The sequence below is a fragment of the Onychostoma macrolepis genome, chromosome 22, assembly GCF_012432095.1.
Source record: "Onychostoma macrolepis isolate SWU-2019 chromosome 22, ASM1243209v1, whole genome shotgun sequence".
Lineage (NCBI taxonomy): Eukaryota > Metazoa > Chordata > Actinopteri > Cypriniformes > Cyprinidae > Onychostoma > Onychostoma macrolepis.
In genome coordinates, this window is record NC_081176.1 from 8,822,032 (window position 1) to 8,839,993 (window position 17,962).

Here is a 17,962-nt window from a genome sequence, read left to right on the forward strand (position 1 = left end):
GGTTTTGCATTTAAATGCATAAATTAAATAATAATTCTAGAATTAAAATATGCATTAAAAATTGCACATTTGAAATATACATATATTATGTATACATATATTGTACATATATTAAATAACTGTAGATTTCAAATGCATATAATAAAATAAGAGATTTAATACTCATTGAATAAGGATTGTAGATTTCAATTACATATATTAAATATAGTTTAATATAATTATTACATGTAATATTATATATAATATAATTATTTAATGTTATATTATATTATATATAAAATGCATATATTAAATAATAATTGTACATTTAAAATGCAAATATTAAAAATGTAGATTTAAAATGTGTTAACATTGAACAAGGATTGTGCATTTTAAATGCATAAATTAAATTAAAATGTGTAAATTTTAAATGCCTGTATTAAATGAAAATTGTAGATTTCAAATGCATATATTACAAAATGTAGTTTTAAAATGCATATATTAAATAATAATTGTACATTTAAAATGCAAATATTAAAAATGTAGATTTAAAATGTGTTAACATTGAACAAGGATTGTGCATTTTAAATGCATAAATTAAATTAAAATGTGTAAATTTTAAATGCCTGTATTAAATGAAAATTGTAGATTTAAAATGCATATATTAAAAATGTAGTTTTAAAATACATATATAAAATGAAAAATTATAGATTTCAAATGCATATATTAAAAACTGTAGATTTAACATGTATATAATAAAAAATAAATGAAAAATACATATATTCAATTAAAAAATGTAGATTTAAAATGCAAATAATGAATAAAATGTTTAGATTTAAAATACATATATTGAATAAGGATTTTGCATTTTAAACGCATATATTAAATAAGGATTGTAGGTTTCAAATGCATTTATTAAATTAAAAAAATTACATTTTAAATGCATATATTAAAAATTGTAGATTTAAAGTGCATATAATGAATAAAATGCAGATTAAAAATACATATTAACTAAGGATTGTGCATTTAAAATGCATATACTGAATATATTTGTACTAAGATGATTGAGCAACAATAGCCTAGTTTAAATAATGAGAGTCAGCCTTGCAAACAACCACTTTTCCAAAGGTGGCCTTGAATAGGTCAGAGTGGTTTTTTGGCCTAAAGTGTGTCTAAAAACCCCTTTGATAAGAGCACGGCGTGTCCGTGTGCCACGTTATCACATGCTGTGAGCAAATACAGTGCTGCTGAGCTCAGATCTTTCTTTCTGTCCAGCACAGCCGTCTGAACACCAGCATGTCAGGCCTTAATGCTTCGCTGGGCTACTTTTTAGCAATAGTCGGCGTGAGCGCAGTCGGGCGGGTGCTGTTCGCGCGCTGGGCATTCCTGACGGAGTTTATCGCGGCTTTTGCGCTCGCCGCCTGCAGACTGGAGGTGGACACCATCGCGGAGGTCGGCCAGTGGGCCGGCGCTCTTGGGCCTGACGTCGCTGTCACTATGCTCTTCATATCCCTCGCTGTCCATGGCGTCGTCATGCAGGGCGTGAGCGGGAACCCGTCGGTGACGCTGATGGGGCTCCTGCAGAAGGATGTGGGCGCCGTGTCGCTCGTCCTCAGCGTGGCGGCGCAGTTACTCGGTGCGTACGTGGCACTCCTGGTCGCCGGTAAGTACTGGCAGATGGAGCTGACCGACATGCACATGATCAAGAACCTGATGATGTCCGAGTGCAGCACGTCGCTGCAGGTCTCGCCGCTGCAGGGAGTCTTCGCCGAAGCCCTCGGAGCGCTCACCTTTCACCTGATTTACCTCGTCCTGAAGAACAGGTCGCAGCTGCTGCAGATTCCCATATTCACAGTGTTGCTGACGTTCATCGCTTATGCAGGTGATTACTTTTAAAATGCATATGTTACATAATGATTGTGGATTTAAAATGCATGCATTAAATTAAACACTAGATTTCAAACGCATATATTAAATAACCATTATATATTTAAAATGCAAATATAAAAAAAAAACTGAAGAGGTATATTAAATAAGGATTTTCGTTTAAAAATGCATAAATTAAATAACATTTTACATTTAAAATGCAAACATTAAATAATAAATCTAGTTCTAGTTAATTGCATAGATTAAATAAATTTTGTAGATTTAAAATTAAATTCATATTTTAAGTAAAGATTGTAAATTTAAAATGCATATATTAAATTAAAAATTATTGGTAAAAATGTATGTAAAAAGAAAGATTGTGCATTTAAAATGCATATATTAATTAAAAAAATCATAGATTTCAAATATTATAGACTGTCGATTTAGAACATTAAATTAGGATTGTGCATTTAAAATACATGTTGAATTAAAAATTGTAGATATATAACAGAAATAATAAGTAAATATTAGATATTTAAAATGCATGTATTAAAGAAAAACATGTAGATTTAAAATTCATATTAAATGCATACATTAAGGATTTTGCATTTAAAATGCATATATTAAATAATGATTGGATTTGAAATGCATGCATTAAATTAGGATTGTGCATTAACAATTCATATATTAAATAAAGATTGGACACTTTTTTTTTTTTTTTTACAGTACCATTAGTACCAATTTAATTCTATACCCGCTTATAGTCAACCGCTTTTAAACGCTCCTGTGTGTTTTTGTGTGCATGCTTTGGTTTCGAATTACAGAACCACACGTTTATTTACAATGTGCTTTTGCAATGTTGAGTATTGTAGCCAATCACAGGCATCTCTGTTGAAAGCAATGGCCAGTCAGTGGTGTTTTCTGTAGGTTAGTCAGAATCCGCTCTGAGCTCATTTTTGTTTTCACAAGTAGAGTTCTACACGCTCGCAGATCTACTTATTAGAACGGGAGAGAGAGAAAAGCATACACACAGTGTACATAAGAGATTGATTGTGTAGTTAGTCACTGATTACATCATTGACTTTTTGTGTGATAAAGCTCAATCAGTTGCGCTATAAGAGGAGCCCTTTGCTCTGAACATGCACATATACAGTTTCAGGAGTGACAAACATGAGTAGTGTTGTTACGGTACCAAAATTTCAGTATTTGGTACCGATACCACTGAAAATCCACGGTTCTCGGTACCAATTTCGGTACCACATGCTAATTAAAAAACACACTATTTTTAATAATAAAGTCAAACAAAAATAAAAATGTACAAAAATCAATGCCATTCTTTATACTTATTTAAATTGTGTTTTTCCACAAGTAATAAAAGTATCAAAAACAGTAAACAAGTTTCACCCAAATTTAATTTGTCTTTTAAATAATGAAATTTAAACACATTTTATTATTTTGATAAATAAAAGGGATTTACTATTAAAATTTAAATATAAATATTGTGTGATTATTTCTTTAAAAATAAATATTTATTATTTTTGTTCAACAGTAGTAATAGTATCACATATATTCTACTAAATAATAGTAATATATTTCTGGCACAATGTCTTCAAGATAAACTTTTATTTTGACAGGTTGCCGTGAATACCTTTAAATTTATGATTATTTACACTCTCGCTGATATGACGCTGGTTTTACTCAAATGAAATGGTAAAATGCTCGTGAAGGGACTCTCAGAGTAGTTCTGTAGATGTTGTTTATGTATTTATGTCCTCATTGAGACGACAGATGCTGAAATCACCGCGGGCGTCACACGCGCTTCAGTGTATGTAGTAAAAAAAGAAAAGAAAAAAAATTAATTAATTAACTTAATATTTACAGATACTAGTCCATGTCGCGATTTGATTTAAGTGTAATGACCTACTTTTGATTAATTCATCCAAACTTTGACAAATTCCGTGACATTCCGTGATAAACTGTAAATTCCGTTTTTATAACTGGATTCCGAGATTCCATCCGCATTTCTGCATCGCGGAAATCATAGGGCCGTACGCATCAAGAACCGGGTTGACCGGGTACTCGGTACCACCGGTACTTAAAAAAACCTGGTACTGTGACGTTTACATTTTTTTAGTACCGACTTGGTACCGAAGTACCGGGTCTTTTGACAATACTAAACGAGAGTGTAAATAATTATGCGTGTGAATCTACTAAATTATTGCACTAAGATTGACAGTGATAACTATAGGAACGGACAGAACGAACTATCTGACAAACCGATATCAAAAATAGACCTGTGCATTAAGTGATGCAGAGTAACATAACTACACACTGTGTTACAGTGTTACACACTGCATGAAAGGTCATTTTCAAAAATCCATAATAGAGGCACTTTAAAACACTCTTTTTGATGTGTCCTTTTTAAGGCAATGTTTAAATTAAGATTTTAAATTAAATCTAAAAATATTTAATGCATTATAATTAAATTGTACTTGCTATACTACTTAAAGGGATAGTTCACCCAAAAATGAAAATTCTGTCATCATTTACTCAAGTAGTTCCAAACCTGTATGAGTTTCTTTGTTCTGCCGAACACAAATGAAGATATTTTGAAGAAAGTTTGTAACCAGGCTGTTTTGGGGCACCATTGACTTCCATAGTAGGAAAAAAAATACTATGGAAGTCAATGGTGCCCCAGAACTGCTCTGTTTCCCACATTCTTCAGAATATCTTCCTTTGTGTTCAGCAGAACAAATACATTCATACAGGTTTGGAACTACTTGAGGGTGAGTAAACGATGACAGAATTTTCATTTTTGGGTGAACTATCCCTTTAAGTACAGTACTAAAATTTGTTATAATAGTCAATTTATAATTATTCCAAAAGCAAGAAGTCAAAAACTAGGGAGTGGAAATGGCAACTGAGCTAATGAGTGATCCGCTGCTGCCATCTACTGGATATAATGGTAAATTCATGTAATTGTCATCTTAAAATTCTTTGTTTTCCTCCAGGATTTTTGACACATTTTTTCATGTCATCTCCATGAATGAGAAGTGAATCTTTAAAGTGAATTTCACAGCACAACTGTAGAGTTAAAAAATAATAAAGGCTTTAAAATAATGTACAAGTATTTAAAGAAAATGTTTGGTTTTTTGTTTTTGTTTTTTGAGGGGAGGGGGGGAGGATTGCGTGTCTTTGTCACCTTTTTCACCCATGATGTGTTTGTATCCCTGAAAATAACATTGTAGATTTAAAATGTATACATTAAAAATTGCAGATTTATAAATAAATGTAATAAATAAATAAAGTGCACATATTAAATAAAAAAATATAGGTTAAAAATGCATATATTAATTTACGATTGTGGATTTAAAATACATTAGAAGACATACAATAATTAAATAATTTAAAATGCAGTTATTTAATATTAAAATAAAAATTGTAAATTTAAAATGCATATTTCAAATAAAGACTAGATTTAAAATGCATATAACAAATAAGAATTGCACGTTGAAATGCAATTGTAGATTTCAAATGCATATATTAAATAAGAATTTAGCATTAAAAATGTATGAATTAAATAAGGATTGTAGATCTCAAATGCATATATTAAATAATAATAATGCAATTACTAAATTAAAAATGTAGATTTCAAATACATATAATACATAAGAATGGTGCGTTAAAATATTATATTAAATTAAAAATGGTTTATTACAAATATTAAAGATGGATTTCAAATGCCTATTTTAAAGTAGGACTAGGAAATTTCACCCTCCCCCCATTTTTGTTTAATAATATGTGTATATATATATATATATATATTTTTTTTTTTCAGAGAATTTCATGGTATTAATTAATATTTATGCAATAATTATTATCAAATTTTCCCATTGAAAATAATACAAAAAATATATATATTTTTTTCAAATATTTTCAATTATGGCAATATTTCATGTTAAAATAGAGCCAATGCCTTTAAAATACAATTTTTGAAGCCAGATTAGTGGCAGTAAAATAAGAAAAACATCTGCAATTCCATGATTTAGTCCATAGATTCCTACATAGCTCTATATAAAAGGCCTATAAATTATCTAATTGTTTTTAGACATAAATACTTATTTTTATGAAGTTGTGGGTTTGGATATATATTTAGACATTTTCAAAGACGACTTTTTGTAAAGGTTTAGATTTGTTTTGGTTTGAAATGTTGATTTAAAGCGTCAGTTTTTGAATTATTATTACTACAGTCAAACCTGAACACAGAGAAAGCATTTTGTTAAACAAAATATTAAAATTCTATAAATACTAATATTCTATAAACAAAAATGAACAGGAATGTTTTATCAGAGCTTAATCCTTCTGGGTCTGATCTGATTTCAACCTCTTATTTCAGTTTTCTGAGTTGTTATGGCTATTCCAATTAATTTGAATGTATATATTTGTGTGTGTGTGTGAGAGTGTGTGTGAGTGGATGTGTCTGTTTTGCACTCTTGATGTTTCAGAGTGTAAACCCTTTCTTGCTGTCCATTTTTTTACTGCTTTGTAGTAGAATTATTGCTTTTATTTTATATATTTGCTGTGTTACAGTCACACTAGTTCAAAGGTGTGTGTGTGTTTTTCTGCATTGTGGCAGATTTGTAGATTGTACACACAAAAATTCCCATTCATTTCCTATGATCGGTCATTTTTGACCGAAGAGCACAAGTGTGACTATTTTTTTTTACGTCCACTTAGCCTGCTCGAATCAAGCCCTTTTTGTGTGTGTTCACATTACAAATGCCAGAAAAGTCACCAAGTTTCGTACCATTCCGATGAAGCTGTGATTTTTAAAAATTCAAAATAGAAAATTTTTTTCGAAGAGCACCAGAGGCTTAAAATGTATAAAAATCAAGTTACTCAAGAGAACCTCTTGACTGTTCATTGGGAATAATGTGGTGAAGTATTTTGACTCCTTCATCCTCACAAATGTCTCTGTCTCACCAGGAAATAACTACACTTCTGGATATGTGAATCCATCCCTGGCTTATGCCATGACATTCACCTGTCCAGGACACACTTTCCTAGTGTATTCTCTCGTCTACTGGCTCGGGCCTCTGATTGGTGAGTCCTCATACATATTTTTAATACCAAGGAAAGTATTAAAATAATAAATGGTTGCTGGTGTTCCTGAGAGGTGTTGTAAATTGTGTATTTTTCCAGGCATGACTCTTGCGCTCTTCCTGTATTTGGGAAACATCCCACTGCTGTTCAGCAGGAATCTGCTTTACTCCAAGAAGGGACGTTTCCGGGTTCCCAAAGGGAAAACCTCTGAAGACAAGAGCAGCTGAGGAGACATAAAAACACAGCACTGATGTGGTCACTTCATATACCATATTTTATAGTCTCAAAACATATTATGGTTGAACTTTAAATCTGGTACAACATCTCTGGTTACATTTCTGTTCATCTGGTTTGAGGTCTGCAACCAGTTTGAGCAAACCCCTCATCTTTTGTGAAATTTATACTAACATCTACACTGAAGAAAAAAAAAAAAAAAATACAATTTTTTTTTTAAAGCAAACAATTTATTTTAGCTACATTTAAAAAAAATAATTAAAAAAATGAAAGTTAGTCAACTAAATTTGTTTATTTAAATGTAGCTAAAATAAATGTATTGAATTTTAGTAAATTCAATGAATTTTTTTTTTTCAGTGTAGGAGCCAAAGAACATTTTATTAAATATATAGTAAAAATATAAAAAAATATATTTCATAAGGGGGAATAGGAATAATCATACAAAAGTACAAAATTGTGATGCTGTGTCTGTAAATGGCACTTTGATAAACTATTCAAAGTATGCCACAATGCAATTAAATATTCTGTTATACATCTGTTGTTCTTGATAAGTACTGATAAATAGAAACATTTTAACATGATATTTGCAGAAAAAAGGTAATATGATGCTATGATGCATGCACTCTTGATGTGCTTGTCTACATTCATGTTTGGTCTGTGTTTGGATTGAGTGCAGCAGAACAACAAAATAGCAAAATTCTTGATTTATGATATTTGGACTTATATATATTTGAAACAAACTGATACTGTTTTTTCTTTGTGCGAAAAAAAAAACATATATTGTTAGCGTTACCTTTGGTCTTTGTAAAAACAAAAACCATCAGATTAATTGAAATCATGGGCCTCATTTATAAAATGTTGCAAAGAACCCATACTAAATTTGATTACGATTGTCTCTCAAATATGCGTACATGCGATTCATAGAATGAACGTTCGCAAAGAAAACACACGTATGCGTCTCTTTCAAATGAATCGCAAATGACTTGCGCGCAACTGAATGGTTTCAGCTCTCTGCCTTATAAATGACTCCTATTAATGTCCTTAACTTATAAAAGATCACCAGTCATCGTGCAAATTATTTCATTTAGAACAGCGAGCTGAAAGAATAGCTCACATTTCCAAAAACCTGCAGTACTCCAACAAGAAAAAGTGCGTATGTCTGTTCAAACCCTGACGTGATACCAAGCACTTTTCCACGTCAAAGACAGTTTTTACAAATATGAGCCCTGGCGTGGATTTAACTGTATAACACTCTAAGATCAAATCACTTTATAAATGAGGCCTCTATTGCAGACTTGTTAGATCTATAGTCAGTAACTCACCAGCAGAGCTCACTGTCTTTATACATTCAGACTCGATTACTGATTGGTTAACCAATCTTTCACAAGTTATTGTTACTTTCAGTAATATCTCTCTATATTAACCTTGCTGTATTAGTTGTTCGTGTTGTAGCCGACATAAAGATGTCACGACAGGAATGGGTTTTCTGCAGTGACACCGACCTGAATAGATGCATATGCATAAAAACACAGAGTCCGAGTTGTTAATGAGGGCAGTAAACCTTGGGCCTGAGCTCGTGCCTGTGGTTTATTCTGCTTGGTACACTGTATGTTTGAAGCACTTTGTGTGGGTGAGGTGTGCTTTCTTACATCCGCAAAGGAACTTCATGAGAAGAACAGACAGCAAAACTGAAATGAGAGTCAGACTGAAAGTGCAACTTAAGTAATATGGTAACCACTCATCACTCAGGATGATTTTCTTTCTTCTGTTTACGCTTATCTTCTTCATCTTTTCAGGTGAGTCACTGAAAAATATAATTCATTGGTAGATTTATCAGAGAATTTTGTGTTTAAATAAACACAGTTAAAAGTTCATCTGTGTTAAGGCCCATTCACACCAATTACGGTAACTGTAACAATAGCTTTAAAATCGTTGTAAATGTACAACCCGAATTCCGGAAACGGGATGTTTTTTAAATTTGAATAAAATTAAAACTAAAAGAATTTCAAATCACATGAGCCAATATTTTATTCACAATAGAAAATAGATAACATAAATGTTTAAACTTAGAAATTATACGATTTTATGCACAAAATTTGCTCATTTCAAATTTGATGCCTGCTACAGGTCTCAGAATAGTTGGAACGGGGGCATGTTTACCGTGGTGTAGCATCTCCTCTTCTTTTCAAAACTGTTTGAAGACTGGGCATCGAGGTTATGAGTTTCTGGAGTCTTGGTGTTGGAATTTGGTCCCATTCTTGCCTAAAATCAGAATCATGCCGATGAGTGATGCAGTGTCGTCTGAGGGCCCGAAGACCACGGGCATCAAACAAAGGTCTTCAACCTTGTCCCTTACACACAGCGATTTCTCCACTTTCTCTGAATCTTTTGATGTTATGCACTGTAGATGATGAGATTTGCAAAGCCTTTGCAATTTGATGTTGAGGAACGTTGTTTTTAAAGTATTCCACAATCTGTTTACGCACTCTTTCACAGATTGGAGAGCCTCTGCCCATCTTTACTTCTGAGAGACTCTGCCTCTCTAAGACATCCCTTTTATAGTTAGACCTGATGTCATTTAACTTAATTAGTTGCTAGATGTTCTACCAGCTGAATCTTTTCAAAATTTCTTGCTTTTTCAGCCCATTGTTGCCCACGTGCCAACTTTTTTGAGACCTGTAGCAGGCATCAAATTTGAAATGAGCTCATTTAGTAGATAAAAGTGTAAAATTTCTCCGTTTAAACATTTATGTTCTCCATGTTCTATTGTGAATACAATATTGGCTCATGTGATTTGAAAGTCTTTTAGTTTTCATTTTATTCAAATTTAAAAAATGTTCCAACATTTCCGGAATTCGTGTTGTAAAAGAATAGCAGTTCACGCTAAAACTATAGGAAACATATTGTTTGAATCACTTTCAGAACTTTTTTTTTTTTTTTCAGCTGATAAACACGTTAAAAACATTGACAGCTAATCAGAATCCAACCTGCTTACAAGAGCTCAAGCATTTAAAGCAACAGACCACAAAACTGCATAATAAGCAGGAAGTGCATAGGTGTGAGCGCTTATTGTTCTTGGTGTGAACGGGCCTTCACACATTATTTATAGTGTATACCAACCCATTCTCACACCCAACTCGTCACATACTGAAGCTTGGTCAGGAGCACTTGGTGTTGCTTTTTGACGCTCAAGGTACCCTTTAGCGTAATTTTTCGACTTGCAGGGTCCTTCGTTGCTTTAAATAGGAAACCCCTAGCTTCAATATGCCGATGCCATACTGGGAATTTTATCATCATAATTAAATTATATATTGGATAATAACATTGCCAATATTGCATATATGTTGGAGTGTGATTTTTCAATGTAAACAGCCACAACAGTTTTATTTATATTACCGTATTGTCCCGAATATAAGACGACCCCCCTTTTTCCAGATGTACCTTTTGGGAAAAGGCTTTTTGAAAACCAAATCTTGTTTTTTTGTTTGTTTGTTTGTTTGTTTTTCTCTCTGTAAAACACATTTTTTTCTTAAATTATTTTCAAATTGCATATTTTTCCTATTTTAATTTTTGTTTTGAAAGTATGGTAAATACTGGTAAAATGTACCAACAATGACATTGAAAAATATACACTTTTTGATATACCATTGAAATAACAGGTAGCCCATCTGAATTATATAACATTTAGGCTATCAATCTCATAGTAGCCAACCAAAATTTTATTATCAGTAGAAGTGAAATCTTATTGTAGTCTTCAAATCTGGGTATAGTCTTATGTTTTAAAATCACTTACAGAGGAAGTTTGGTCCCATCAGGCTAACATGACAGTCATGACTTTACGACACACATTACATTACATATTTCATGGCACACTCGTTTTATGCGTTTTTGGCGCCACCTATTGTTGTGGGTGTATTACTGACATGTCAAAGTCTAGACACCGAATATAAGACGACCGCGTTTTTTCAGATGTATTTCCAAGGAAAAAACATTGTCTTATATTCGGGACAATACGGTACATAATTTACACATTTATGAGCACATAACCCAACCCTGCCCCTAAACCTACCATTTGTCAATAAACGCAAGATATCCCTGCTGGAAAAACCAGCATAGACCAGCATAGCTGGTCATACCAGCAAGACCAGCATATGTTGTGTTTTGGTGATGCTGGTGACCAGCGTGGGATGCTGGTGGGATGCTAGTGACCAGCGTGGATGCTGGTCTACTGGTCTTGCTGGTGATGCTGGTCTACTGGTCTTGCTGGTTGACCAGCATCACCAGCAAGACCAGGCTGGTAGACCAGCAAGACCATGCTGGTTGACCAGCATCACCAGCAAGACCAGACTGGTAGACCAGCATGGTCTTGCTGGTCCACCAGCTAAACCAGCACCAAACCAGCATAGACCAGCACCAAACCAGCATATACCAGTATAAACCAGCATGGGAATTATGCTGATCTATGCTGGTTTTTCCAGCAGGGATAACAGGGAGATACAACTACCGTCATAATTTATTCAAAAAATAGTAATATTCCAAGTCTTCTGAGGCAAAACATTTGATTTGTGAGAGAAATAGACGCGATCGCCGTCTCCGTCCGCCGTTAAGCTCATCCTGTTTGCTGCAGTCTGTGCGCAAATTCAAAAAATGCCGCCAGAAGTTACCGATTGTCGTTACTGATTGCATTATGCTGTTCTGACAGGCTATTGGTTCTTGTGTGTCTCGTGAGCAATTGCGTCATGCTGCGGGACTGGAGTATCTTTTTGAATGAGATGTGAGCGCGTTAACGGAGCGGGATCATTTTCAGCGATTAAAACCTTATGTTTTGCTCTCTTCTTCTCATAAAGACTTCGTATGGCTTCAGAAGACTTGTAATACAACACGACTTGTTTGTAATGCTTTTATACTGCTTGTTTATGGTCAGTTTTTGCAATAAATACCTGTGACTGCACTTATATTTTCCTGTTACGTGTTTTATATTGTTCAGAAGTGGGTAGGGTTAGGGTTAGGTGCTCCAATAAAAGTATAAATTTATATAAAATTATTTCAATTTTTTACAAATGCATGCAAACCATTAAACTAAAACAAACAACGGAGGAGAACGTGTTGTCATTTTCCATAAGCGTCTTGACCTGATGCATAAAGCAAGCAATTGAAAGCAATGGAGTTCCTATTTTGTCATATACTGACGCCTAGGGGCACTTTTGGCGTCTTCATAGAAAGGCGTTTGACAATGCTTCAGTTTTTGACGCCTTGGGAGTGAGAATGGGTTGTGTATACTTAACTTACTTAAAAGTGCATAATCTGTATGATATGTACTTAATGTGTTTTATATGATCTCCAGGTGTGTTTGGTGCTGCTGATACAAATCAAATAAAGTCTATATCAGTGATGAGGGGATATTCTGTCACTTTACTCACTGATATTACTGAAGTACAGAGAGATGACCTGATACTGTGGACATTTGGATCAAAAGACAATCTAATTGCTGAAATGCATAAGCAAGTTGACTATGTGTACGGTAGTCAAGGACATTTCAGACTGGAACAAAAGACTGGATCTCTAACCATCAGAAACATCAGACCTGAACACTCTGGACTTTATGAACTAACAGCCATCAACAGCGGAAGAACCTCATACAAGAGATTCAGTGTTACTGTCAGTGGTGAGTTACAGATTACTTTTGTATTTTAGTTTATTTTACATTAAAGATTTTGAAAAAGACACATTTTAATAAATCTGAAATGTCTGTTTCTACAGATACTTTGGAAATAAATGTCGCTTACCTGCCAGTTCCTGTCATCAGCAGAGACTCCTCACAATGTTCTTCTTCATCATCATCTTCACAGCAGAATTGTACATTTTTGTGTTCAGTGTTGAATGCGAGTCATGTGACTCTCTCCTGGTACAAAGGAAACAGTTTATTGTCCAGCATCAGTGCGTCTGATCTCAACATCAGTCTCTCTCTACCTCTGGAGGTGGAATATCAGGATAAAAACACCTACAGCTGTGTGGTCAACAATTCATTCACTAACGAAACTCAACATTTGGACATCAGCAAACTCTGTCACACATGTGCAGGTACGACAAATGTTACGTTAGTGCACTTTAGAGAACTGAAGGTGTAAAAGTGCATTAATAATTATATAAATGTTTCTATGAACAGTCAATAACTATAGTGACAACTATATTAGCGTCTACATAAACGGACAGTTATAACGATAACTATATTAGCGTCCACAAACAATGAATAATAACTATAACGTTAAATATATTAGTGTCCACACTAACGAACAATAACTAGTATTGATAACTGTATAATTGTCCACACCAACTGACAATAACTAACGATAATTATATTAGTGTCCACAACTAAGAATAACTAAAATGGTAACTGCATTAGTGTCCACACCAATGGGCAAAAACTATAATGATAACTACAATAGCATTCACACCAATGGATGATATCTGTAACGAAAACTGTATTAGTGTCTACATCAATGGACAGAAACTAAAACGTTAATTAAATTAGCCTCCACACCAACAAACAATAACTATAACAATAACTGTATTAGCATCCACACCGACAGACAATAACTATAACAATAACAGTATTAGCGTACTCACTGACGGACAATAACTATAATGATAACTGTATTAGCGTACTCACCGACGGACAATAACTATAACGATAACAGTATTAGCATACTCACTGACGGACAATAACTATAACGATAACAGTATTAGCGCATTTCACCGACGGACAATAACTATAACGATAACAGTATTAGCATACTCACTGACGGACAATAACTATAACGATAACAGTATTAGCGTACTCACCGACGGACAATAACTATAACGATAACTGTATTAGCGTCCACACCAACGGATATTAACTATAACGATAACTGTATTAGCATCCACTGACGGACAATAACTAATGATAACTGTATTAGCGTACTCACCGACGGACAATAACTACGATAACTGTATTAGCGTCCACACCAACGGATATTAACTATAACGATAACTTTATTAGTGTCCTCACTAACAGACAATAACTATAATGATAACTGTATTAGGATCCACACCGACGGACAATAACTATAACAATAACAGTATTAGCGTACTCACTAACGGACAATAACTATAATGATAACTGTATTAGCGTACTCACCGACGGACAATAACTATAACGATAACAGTATTAGCGTACTCACTGACGGACAATAACTATAACGATAACAGTATTAGCGTACTCACCGACGGACAATAACTATAACGATAACTGTATTAGCGTCCACACCAACGGATATTAACTATAACGATAACTTTATTAGTGTCCTCATTAACAGACAATAGCTATAATGATAACTGTATTAGGATCCACACCGACGGACAATAACTATAACGATAACAGTATTAGCGTACTCACCGACGGACAATAACTATAACGATAACAGTATTAGCGTCACTGACGGACAATAACTATAACGATAACAGTATTAGCGCATCACCGACGGACAATAACTATAACGATAACTGTATTAGCGCCCACACCAACGGATATTAACTATAACGATAACTTTATTAGTGTCCTCACTAACAGACAATAACTATAATGATAACTGTATTAGGATCCACACCGACGGACAATAACTATAACGATAACAGTATTAGCGTACTCACCGACGGACAATAACTATAACAGTATTAGCTTACTCACCGACGGACAATAACTATAACGATAACTGTATTAGCGTCCACACCAACGGATATTAACTATAACGATAACTTTATTAGTGTCCTCATTAACAGACAATAGCTATAATGATAACTGTATTAGGATCCACACCGACGGACAATAACTATAACGATAACAGTATTAGCGTACTCACCGACGGACAATAACTATAATGATAACTGTATTAGCGTACTCACCGACGGACAATAACTATAACGATAACTGTATTAGCGTCCACACCAACGGATATTAACTATAACGATAACTTTATTAGTGTCCTCATTAACAGACAATAGCTATAATGATAACTGTATTAGGATCCACACCGACGGACAATAACTATAACGATAACAGTATTAGCGTACTCACCGACGGACAATAACTATAACGATAACTGTATTAGCGTCCACACCAACGGATATTAACTATAACGATAACTTTATTAGTGTCCTCATTAACAGACAATAGCTATAATGATAACTGTATTAGGATCCACACCGACGGACAATAACTATAACGATAACAGTATTAGCGTACTCACCGACGGACAATAACTATAACGATAACAGTATTAGCGTACTCACTGACGGACAATAACTATAATGATAACTGTATTAGCGTACTCACCCACGGACAATAGCTATAACAATAACTGTATTAGCATCCACACCGACAGACAATAACTATAATGATAACTGTATTAGTGTACTCACCGACTGACAATAGCTATAACGATAACTGTATTAGCATCCACTGACGGACAATAACTAATGATAACTGTATTAGCGTACTCACCGACGGACAATAACTACGATAACTGTATTAGCGTCCACACCAACAGATATTAACTATAACGATAACTTTATTAGTGTCCTCACTAACAGACAATAACTATAATGATAACTGTATTAGGATCCACACCGACGGACAATAACTATAACGATAACTGTATTAGCGTCCACACCAACGGATATTAACTATAACGATAACTTTATTAGTGTCCTCATTAACAGACAATAGCTATAATGATAACTGTATTAGGATCCACACCGACGGACAATAACTATAACGATAACAGTATTAGCGTACTCACTGACGGACAATAACTATAATGATAACTGTATTAGCGTACTCACCCACGGACAATAGCTATAACAATAACTGTATTAGCATCCACACCGACAGACAATAACTATAATGATAACTGTATTAGTGTACTCACCGACTGACAATAGCTATAACGATAACTGTATTAGCATCCACTGACGGACAATAACTAATGATAACTGTATTAGCGTACTCACCGACGGACAATAACTACGATAACTGTATTAGCGTCCACACCAACGGATATTAACTATAACGATAACTTTATTAGTGTCCTCACTAACAGACAATAACTAATGATAACTGTATTAGGATCCACACCGATGGACAATAACTATAACGATAACAGCATTAGCGTACTCACTGACGGACAATAACTATAACGATAACAGTATTAGCGTACTCACCGACGGACAATAACTATAACGATAACTGTATTAGCGTCCACACCAACGGATATTAACTATAACGATAACTTTATTAGTGTCCTCATTAACAGACAATAGCTATAATGATAACTGTATAAGGATCCACACCAACGGACAATAACTATAACGATAACAGTATTAGCGTACTCACCGACGGACAATAACTATAACGATAACAGTATTAGCGTACTCACTGATGGACAATAACTATAATGATAACTGTATTAGCGTCCACACCAACGGATATTAACTATAACGATAACTTTATTAGTGTCCTCATTAACAGACAATAGCTATAATGATAACTGTATTAGGATCCACACCGACGGACAATAACTATAACGATAACAGTATTAGCGTACTCACCGACGGACAATAACTATAACGATAACAGTATTAGCGTCCACACCAAAGGATATTAACTATAACGATAACTTTATTAGTGTCCTCATTAACAGACAATAGCTATAATGATAACTGTATTAGGATCCACACCGACGGACAATAACTATAACGATAACAGTATTAGCGTCCACACCAACGGACAATAACTATAACGATAACAGTATTAGCGTCCACACCAAAGGATATTAACTATAACGATAACTGTATTAGTGTACTCACTAATGGACAATAACCATAACAATAACTACATTGCTTACTTATTGCAAGTTAATGTTACTTTTATTCTAAGCACACTGCAGTTTTTTTCATTTGCTGCTTTAAATGACCAAGCTCTTTAAAGTCCGATGGACTTTGATTGACTGAATATTTTTATCGTTCATCAGCTGAAAAGAAAATCACTCTGAAAGGTGATTTAGCAACAACATTATTCCTTTTTGTCAGTATAGTTTAGAAGTGACTTAACATTTTTTACAGTTATATTTATGGTGAAAAAGGCCTTAATGTTTTAGTGTTCTTCTGTTTCCTCCCTCATACTCAGCCCTATGTTGCAGTTCTACTGAAGCTGTGATCCGATTGGTCATCTCTGCTCTGGTGGGCGTGACTACTGTCGCTGCAGTGATTTATGACATCAGATCTTAAAGAGTTCAATAAGCCAGGAATACGAGGACACCATTGCAGCATTCCACTTTGGAGCTTGCGATTTATTATTTACATTTTTTCCTTACAAATTAGTTTGATGAGGGGTAAATTAAACTCGATCTGTGGTGACGTAACAATCATGTTGCATTGCGGCATATGGAGCTGCCTGAAGTGTCGAGGGTCTATCCATATAGTCTTCCGAAAAGCGAAGTAGAACGCAGCCCAACAGGTTTCTAATCTAACCTCAGATCATAAGATCAGTGATTTCAAATGTCTGTCAATCTCATTGCTTGCAAATGTTTATTAAATAAAATTAAATAAAATTATGACTAGACTGAACTGGTTGCTATTCCTTAATCAAACAAGCTCTTTCAAACTGAACCATTCAAAGGGCAAATATGTTGTAAATAAAACTTTTCTACCCCCTTGTGGTCTATCAGTCTAATGACTGTAA

At 34.1% G+C, this 17,962-nt stretch overlaps 2 protein-coding genes across 3 annotated transcripts; both read left to right on the forward strand.

Annotated features, from left to right (window-relative positions):
- The first annotated feature begins 1,195 nt into the window (after positions 1 to 1,195).
- On the forward strand, positions 1,196 to 7,714 carry aqp12 (aquaporin 12). The gene is made up of 3 exons (XM_058760503.1): positions 1,196 to 1,861; positions 6,832 to 6,948; positions 7,048 to 7,714. The coding sequence occupies exons 1-3, from the start codon at positions 1,276 to 1,278 to the stop codon at positions 7,173 to 7,175; spliced, it is 831 nt and encodes a 276-aa protein (XP_058616486.1). The 5' UTR covers positions 1,196 to 1,275; the 3' UTR covers positions 7,176 to 7,714.
- Positions 7,715 to 7,854: 140 nt separating this feature from the next.
- LOC131530317 (uncharacterized) lies at positions 7,855 to 17,834 on the forward strand. Of its 2 annotated transcripts, none has more exons than XM_058760505.1 (4): positions 7,855 to 8,978; positions 12,527 to 12,847; positions 12,943 to 13,263; positions 17,408 to 17,834. In XM_058760505.1, the coding sequence occupies exons 1-4, from the start codon at positions 8,933 to 8,935 to the stop codon at positions 17,506 to 17,508; spliced, it is 789 nt and encodes a 262-aa protein (XP_058616488.1). In that variant the 5' UTR covers positions 7,855 to 8,932; the 3' UTR covers positions 17,509 to 17,834. The 2 variants fall into 2 exon arrangements, with proteins under 2 accessions (XP_058616488.1, XP_058616489.1); XM_058760506.1 differs by having other exon boundaries at positions 17,421 to 17,834.
- The last annotated feature ends 128 nt before the right edge of the window (positions 17,835 to 17,962 follow it).